The sequence below is a fragment of the Callospermophilus lateralis genome, chromosome 4 (genome assembly GCF_048772815.1).
Source record: "Callospermophilus lateralis isolate mCalLat2 chromosome 4, mCalLat2.hap1, whole genome shotgun sequence".
Taxonomy (NCBI): Eukaryota; Metazoa; Chordata; class Mammalia; order Rodentia; family Sciuridae; genus Callospermophilus; species Callospermophilus lateralis.
The window spans coordinates 35,453,535-35,462,279 of NC_135308.1; the positions used below are offsets into that span (position 1 = coordinate 35,453,535).

The window sequence follows — 8,745 nt, forward strand, 5'->3', positions numbered from 1 at the left end:
CAGGGCCAAACTTAATCGCTGGTACACAATCAATGCTCAATAAGTATTTGTTGAGTGGATTTATAAGGGCCTTTTCTGCTTGTCTATCTTTCTGTCTGCTCTGAACTCTGGCAATTTTGCAATAGTACCTTGCCTTCATGAGGCTCACCTTGATTTCCAAACCCTCGCTTGCCCTGACCTTGCATGAAAGCATACCCTCCACGGTCCTGGCACCCAGCTGTTGACCTCTGCTCTACTGAAGTCTTTAGGCCCAGAGTGACACACAGCTGCAGCTCAATAAGCACCTAACATCATGTCTGCATGTATCAGCAAGCGTAACAAATTTTTGTGAAAAAAAAAAAAAGAGAACAAACTGTCAAATGTACAAGATAACATTAGTAAACATGGGGAAAAGAACTGAGTAATGAGTTTAGAGATAAAAATTAATTGTAATCATTTCAGGAGGAGGAATTGCAGTATTTGAACATCTAAGGGGTTATTTGAGCTGCATTAAGGAAGAAAAACAAAAGCAAGCAAACAAAAAAGGTAAGGAAAACCAAAGCCTTCATCAACATACTTCTAAAAAATTAATTGTAAACCATTTTCTGGGACTAGATAGGTCTCTTCAACCATGGCTACTTTATACAAGGAGGTTAATACAGCCAAGGATTTGACCTTCTCTTAAAAAAGATTGACAGTTCTGACCCTCAAGAAGGCGCCAGCTAATTGAGAATATCCTGCTCAGAATATGGGCTGAGATTCCATTGAGAACTGATGTACACAATAAACCCTTTATGGATTTACTAACGCAGAGTCAGTCTCCCCCCTCCCTCCCTCCCTCCCTCCCTCCCTCCCTCTCTCTCTCTCTCTCTCTCTCTCTCTCTCTCACACACACACACACACACACACACACACACACTTTGCTAAAACAAGCATTCACAGAGTCGCCCTGGCATCGGGTCTTTCCTACCAGGCTGAATGCAGGGCACTTAAATATTTGGTCACAGAATGAATGATTGAACGACTGAATGAAAAGAACTCAGACACAGTAGATTGCCAAATTATATGAAGCAATCACGGCATCAAGTGACTTAGTATTTATTTGGGAAGATTGTAATTTATTTGCCAGAGCGCACAGCTCTGATGAGGCCCAAATCCAGGCATTGACTCTGGTGAGGGCGGCCTTGGCAAAGCAGAAAATAAGCTGAAATCTCTTGGCCCGCAGCGCGTCCCAGGGAGCCCCGAGGTTAAAGAAAGCCCTGCTGGAGGCTGCGGGTCCCGTGTCTGTACCCAGGTCGGCCCCAGGCTAAGCCCGCTTGTGCTATAAATATAGCTGCCCACATGTTGCAGTGACATGGTGTTCCCGTTGCTAGCTGGGACAGATAACATGAATTTGCCCTTTAAATGTCCCAACCTGAAGGTACAGCCCCCGGCCCAATCCTGCCTCCCGGAAGCGCCTTCGCCCCCAATGCCCTCTGCATAGGAGGGGGACAAGTAGGGGGGTGTCCAAGCACCTGCTCAGCCAATGCGCAATGCGCGCGCTGGTCCAGGGCCCTCCTCTTCTCGCGAGAGACCGGGCGGGGGATATAAGGAGGGCTGCGGGCTAAGCGACCGGCCCCTTCGCATCGCGCAGGGACGGAGACGGGGCCGCGGTGCCTGGCGCGGGCGTAGGCGAGAGCCCGAGCGCGAGCGCGACTCCTTGCAGATTGGGTGCGCCCGACTGTCATCATGAGTGATCAGGCACTGAGCTTCCTAAAAGACTTCCTGGCAGGTGGCGTCGCCGCTGCCGTCTCCAAGACCGCGGTGGCCCCCATCGAGAGGGTCAAACTGCTGCTGCAGGTAAGGACGGCGAGCTGGCGCGGGCGCGGGCGCAGCGAACCAGGGGCGGGCCGGGCCGGGCTGGGTGACGGGATGCGGCGCGAGCCGCTGCGACGTGGGGACGCGGGGACGCGAGCACCGCAGAAAATCAGTGCTAGGCCACGGGCCCGGCCTATGCGAAGAGGAAGGTGCCCTCTGCGTAGAGACAGGTCCGGCGTCAGTAGCAGATTCCTGGTGTCGGGTGGCGCCCAAGGTTCGGGTGTCTATATATGGAAACCCACCCGGAGTCGGTTTGCAGCGAGCCAGATTCTGCGCCTGGGGCAGCAGAGACACTCCTCTCAAGGTCTCTCAGCCCAGCCTTACCTTTTGATTTTCAACATCCCTTGAACCTTTTTATCTGCATCCACCTTTTACAACAAAAACATCGAATTAATCATGATTACTCAAGAACTTAATGTCCCTGGCACTGTGCTATCGACATATTATTTCATTCATCTTCAATCTTTTTAAGATAAAAATTATCCCCCCCCCATTTTATAGATGAAGAAAAAACAGGTTTTTAGAGTTTAAGGAATGATTTTCGGAATAAATTCAGAGCACTTTATCCCCGAATTTTTATCTCCCCTACCTGGTTATTGAATGGCTTATAGTCATCGGACCATCTAACCTGTTTTTCTCCATCTGCCCAAAAGGCAAGGGCTTCTCAGTGGGGGAATAGTCCAATCTGGGAGTCAAAATTAGCAAAAACCAAAACCCTGACAAATTGCCTACCACAGCAACAAACCCCCTAATAATTGATTACTTGTATAATCTGCTTGAAAATTTTCAGTCTCTATTTCCTAGTGGGTTTATTCTCCTTCCTGTTAGAGTACTACTCAGATCCTTGTCTCCAGGGAGACCAGCATGGCATTGAAAAATTGTCACCTTCTGCTCACTGTGTCCATTAAGTCAGGAGCCCTTTGTGGGCAGGGATCTTTATTCATTTCTATTTCCCAATAAACCCTGAGGGGAAATGTAATAAATAAATGACTATCTTTGCACAATTAAATCACTTTTTTAGTTTTGGGGTGAACCTTTTCCCTCAAATGTTCTGAATAAGTGAAGCAAAATTGAATTTTTTTTGGCTTCTTATCTAAGTAACTAACATATTCATCAATGTTTCCCTCATCTGATTTCCTGATATTCTTTTCAAAAGGAAATTGGAATTCTCTCATGCATGCCTCTTGAGGGGGAATTAATGGGGAAAAAAGGAGGGAGTTGTCAAGAAAGTGCAAAACGTCTTTTTCTTCTGTCCTTCCCTTCCCTCTATCTTGCCTGTCCTCTGTCACCCACCCCCATCCTCCCCCCAGGTCCAGCATGCCAGCAAACAGATCAGTGCTGAGAAACAGTACAAAGGGATCATTGATTGCGTGGTGAGAATCCCCAAGGAGCAGGGCTTTCTCTCATTCTGGAGGGGTAACCTGGCCAACGTCATCCGTTACTTCCCCACCCAAGCCCTCAACTTCGCGTTCAAGGACAAGTACAAGCAGATCTTCCTGGGGGGTGTCGATCGGCATAAGCAGTTCTGGCGCTATTTTGCTGGTAACCTGGCTTCTGGTGGGGCAGCTGGGGCCACCTCCCTCTGCTTTGTCTACCCGCTGGACTTTGCTAGGACCAGGTTGGCTGCTGATGTTGGCAAGGGTGCCGACCAGCGTGAGTTCAGTGGCCTGGGCAACTGCCTTACCAAGATCTTCAAGTCTGATGGCCTGAAGGGTCTCTATCAAGGCTTCAATGTCTCTGTCCAGGGCATCATTATCTACAGAGCTGCCTACTTCGGAGTCTATGATACTGCCAAGGGTGAGAGAAGGGTATCAGGGAAGGAGGGTGTGCGGAAAGGAAACTTGGGGACCTATAACTCACAAAGGGCTTTATATGTATGGATCCTGTTCTTTTCTAGTGTCTGAGTTAGACTGGTGCTTCTGCATTGGGAGATTATGTGGTTTGGATAAATTAATAGCTAAAGGATTCTCTATATCCTCTACTGGAGTAAACTCTGGGTTTGAGTTATTCAGAGACTTAGCCAAGTCGCCTAACTCCCTTCTGACACAGTTGTATCAGTTACCTAGTTTAACCTCAACATGCAGAACTTTTAACTTCATCATAAAGAACTCTAGCTTCCCAGGATCTATAAAGGGCAACAACCAACTTCTGTTGGCTTCCCCATTGTATGTGAGATATCTTCACAAAGGGCAGGTTCTTCCAGAACTCCTGGAGTTGGGGGTGCAATAGCCTGTCTTCCCCTACAACTGGTGTTTTGCTGAATTGCAGAGAGGAATCCATTCATGGTGATTTGGCTTCTTGACTCTGCCCATAGGGATGTTGCCTGATCCTAAGAACGTGCACATTATTGTGAGCTGGATGATTGCCCAGACTGTGACAGCAGTCGCCGGGCTGGTGTCCTACCCCTTTGACACTGTTCGTCGTAGGATGATGATGCAGTCTGGCCGGAAAGGGGGTAAGTATGAGCACTACTGACCTGAATCTTCCTTGCTTTTTACCTGTGGAGGACACTCTTTGATGCTTCCTTTAATTCTCATTATTATAAATTAAATGGTAAAATTATTTGATAAGGACTTAGGGAAGAAAAACTATAATTAATTCCCCCTAACATTCTCAACTATTCCTTTAGGGAAAATAATTTTTTCTTTTTATTAAAGAGATGATAAGAACATAAAAATGAGATACTCAGAGAACTTAACCAGGTCTCTAGCATTATTAAAGAGACCTTATGCCCTCCTTCCTTAGAGCTTGTTGCAGAAACAAGGAAAAAGAAGTAATTGGTTAGTTTATTGAAAAGGAGATGGTTTCCTTATTTAGTATTGTGTGGGGAGTTGAGGAGTGGATACTGGGGGTGGAACCCAGAGGTACTCTACCACTGATCTACATTCCCAACCCTTTGTATATTTTGAGAACAGGGTCTTGGTAAGTTGCCCAGATGGACCTTAAACTTGTGATCTTAATGCCTTAGTCTTTCTTGTTGATGGGATCACAGGCACGGTCCACCATACCTGGAAGTTATTATTTCAAGTATTAGTGGGAGAGAGAACATTTTAACTGAAGGAGAGGTGGTCTGAAACAATCTTGCTTTCTTTCTTTCTTTCTTTTTTTTTTTTTTGGTGTGGGGGATTGAATTCAGGAGCACTTAACCACTGAGCCATAACATCAATTCCTACCCCTTTTTTTCTTTTATATTTTATTTAGAGACAGGGTCTCATTGAATTTCTTAGGGCCTTGCTAAGATGCTGAGGTTAGCCTTTTTCTTTTGAACTTGTGATCCTCCTGCCTCATCCTCCCAAGCTGCTGAGATTACAAGTGTGCATGCTACCACACCTGGCAAAGCAATCTTTTTTGTTGTTTGTTTTTGTGGTGCTGGGGATTGAACCCAGGAACTTGTGCATGTGAGGCAGGCACTCTACCAACTGAGCTATATTATCCCCAGCCCAGCAATCTGTTTTGATAGAAAAAGTTTTCACTTCTATAGGTTAAAGTGTATGAAATTGTCATTTCTTAAAAAAATAGTAGTTTCATATGGTTCAACCTAATATTTATATCTTTTTATTTTAATCATATAATTTTAGGCAGTATAATCTATTAGGTCCAGTTTTCTCTCCATAAAAAGGTAACTACACAGCATAATACTCCCACTCCACCCTACCACCTTCTTGTTCAATAGTGTGTGAATTTTCCTGATTCTTCAGTGGCCTAGAGTTAGAGGAGTAGGAATGATAGGAAACCCAGTCTAGCAGTTATATAAGGAAGGAGAATGTCCCATAGGGCTGGGCTTCATGTTCAGGTGACCTCAGTTTTGTAAAACTGGGAATACTGCATGTTGAAATCCTGGCAGAGAAAGTCTCTTCCTTATGGAGCCCTTACCCTTGTTTGTCTCCACAGCTGATATTATGTACACGGGGACAGTTGACTGCTGGAAGAAGATTGCCAAAGATGAAGGAGGCAAGGCTTTCTTCAAAGGTGCCTGGTCCAATGTATTGAGAGGCATGGGTGGTGCTTTTGTATTGGTATTGTATGATGAGATCAAAAAATATGTCTAATGCAATTAGAACTCAAGTTCACTGTGAGCCAGTGAACTTGATTCACAAGTTCACAGATCCATTATGTGGTTTAATAGACTATTTCTGGGGAAATAAAAAGATCTGGGATAACACCAGACTGAAAGGAATACCTCAGGAAAAAAATGCTTCACTGAGTGTTCATTAAACCACAAATGTATTTTGTATTTATTTTACATTTAAATTTCCACAGCAAATAGAAAATAACTTATCATACTTGTATGATTAACTGAACTGATAATGAATAACTGAATGTGAAACATCAATAAAGACCACTTAATGCATGTTCTCTAATTTATTGAACTCTTATTAACAAAAATAAGACCATACATGTGTATGTTCTGGTATGACTCACTTATCAGTGGCCAAGGCTCTCTGTGTCAGATATTATGCTGACTATATATTATATGAGTTCCACAAGCACAGATAATGTTATGCACTATCTTTATCTTTGCTTTAAGAGTTGCTATAGGTTTAAATTGGCTTTTCCATAGGACCACCTTATTTTATGCACTTTCATGCAGGCTTTAGGAACTCTGAGATTTTGCTAAATAGCTTTGTATCGAAGTTTTAAGAATTTTGTTTGGAAGTGCATTTTAATCCCTTTAGAGAATTATGGTAACTCATATTTAATGACAAGTAGACAGTACTCATTGAAAACAATTTGAGCTGGTATAACCAAGTACCACACACTGGATGGCTTATAAACAGAAACTTATTTCTCACAATTTTGAAGATCAGAAGCTTAAGATCAGTCTGCTTAGGTTCTGGTGAGGGCCTTCTTTTGACTTCTGCTATCTTCATGGAGGAAAGAAAGCAAGAGAGTTGATGGGTTCCTTTGTTTAAGGGCCCCAATTCCATTGATGAGGACTCTACCCTCTTGATCTAATCACCTCCCAAAGGCATCAGCTCCTAATACCATCACCTAGGAGTTTAGGATTTTCAACACATGAATGTAGTGGGGGATGGGCACTGCACAACCATTCAGTCCATAAAATCAGTTATGGGGAAGAGACAAAAATCAGGAACCTGCCCTGAAAGAAGCTCAAGTGGGGAAAGAGTAGCATGACCTTGTTAAATAATGTAATGGTTGATACAATAAATCTTGGTTGAGAAGAAATAGAATGGGACGCGTTCAATGGGGTGGGGAAGGAGAGGAGAGGGGCCTTCAATAACTGCTGCAGTCTGGCTGGGCACAAATCACGAGCCACTCACAGCTTTGTAGATTCAAACAGCAATTCTTTATTCCCGATCTCACACCGGCCTTCTACAAACACGTTCTGGGGAAATTCACATTCTCTGCCCAAATCCACACCTCATGGGCTTCTGTCTCCCAAATATATTCTGAATCCCGTGAGAACTCAAGGGGAACTCAGGCAGCAGGATACGCCCTATTCTAACCGGGGAACGCCCTAATCTCTTATTATGCTAAACCAGGAACACCCTAAACACGGATCCGCCCTGGTCCTTGAGCAAGGTCACCTTACATGCAATGTCACTGCAAAATGTCCTATTTCCATAAGTCCTTCCACTAAAGAAACATGGGGGTACGCTGGCAAGAAAATTGTCATACCTACTTGGCTGATGGCTCCCAGCAAATAACTAGATTTAGGTACATGGGAATAGAAAGTATCTGATAGTGTTCTTTTTTTGTAACAGTTTATTAAGACCTAGAGGAAAAGTCTGTTTGGATTTGTTTCTAGCATTTGTGAGCAAGAGAAAAATAAAATTTCAAGTGGGGAATGAAGTACTTTTGAACCAAGAAAAGACCAGTTAATACAGTACTAGTTTGTGACTGATCTGAAGGAAATGAGTCCCTATGTCCTAGGTAGATTTTTGGGTGTGGGTGGGTAGGATTTAAGCCTCTCTACCTACTCACCCCTGTCTCCCAGTAGAAAATAGGCTGTCTTGCTTTTTCTTTTTTTTTCCCTGGTGTTTTTTTTTTTTTTTTTTTGGTACCAAGGATTGAGCTCAGGGACACTTGACCACTGAGTCACATTCCCAGCCCTTTTTTGTATTTTATTTAGAGACAGGGCCTCGCTAAGTTGCTGAGGCTGTCTTTGAATTTGTGATCCTCCTGCTTCAGTCTCCTGAACCTCTGGAGTTACAGGCATGTGCCACACTGCTCCTGGCTTGCCTTGCTTTTAAAATCAGAGTAATTCAGGTTTGGGTTTTACCATATCCAAAGATAAGCCTAATCTCATCTAGTAGATAACTAGATGGGTGGAAAAAGCTAAAATGTAGGAATAAAAGAAGGTATCTCTCTCTCCAGTGTCCTCAAGTCCAGGCAACAAGTCTGTGCAGTTAGAGGCAGTTTGGTTGCAGTACTTTTCCCCTTAGGATGTTATAAATGATTCATATTCTGTTGATAGAGATAGTAGGGCAAGCTAGTGGGGCCAGTGCTTTGGTGAAGTGTATCTAAAAGTAGGGCCAGCTCTTTCAATATTTTTTTGGAGGGTGGGTACTGAGGATTGAAGTCAGGGGCACTTAGCCACTGAGACATATCCCCAGCCCTAATTTGTATTTTATTTAGAGACAGGGTCTCACTGAGTTGCTTAGCATCTTGCTTTTTTTGCTGAGGCTGGCTTTAATTCACAATCCTCGTCTCAGCCTCCCAAGGCACTGGGATTACAGGCATGCACCATCATACCAGGTCCTTTCAGTATTTTTAAACCTAAGGTTTAAGGTGAAGGGAAGTTATGAAATGATTGGGAACTGACAGCAATGAATAAACCAGTGGTTTCTCTCAGCCAAACTGAGGACCAAATTGTTTTCTGATCTTTGACTCCTCCTTTGGCATGTAACAGGGAGAAAAGGAATTGACAGGTATTAAATAGTGCCC

The 8,745-nt window shown here is 43.9% G+C and overlaps 1 protein-coding gene across 1 annotated transcript; it reads left to right on the forward strand.

The window, feature by feature from the left end:
• Positions 1-1,572: 1,572 nt before the first annotated feature.
• Positions 1,573-6,197, forward strand: Slc25a4 (solute carrier family 25 member 4). The gene is made up of 4 exons (XM_076853699.1): positions 1,573-1,818; positions 3,147-3,633; positions 4,151-4,291; positions 5,728-6,197. Exons 1-4 carry the CDS (start codon positions 1,708-1,710, stop codon positions 5,883-5,885), a joined length of 897 nt encoding a protein of 298 aa, XP_076709814.1. The 5' UTR covers positions 1,573-1,707; the 3' UTR covers positions 5,886-6,197.
• Positions 6,198-8,745: the final 2,548 nt, after the last annotated feature.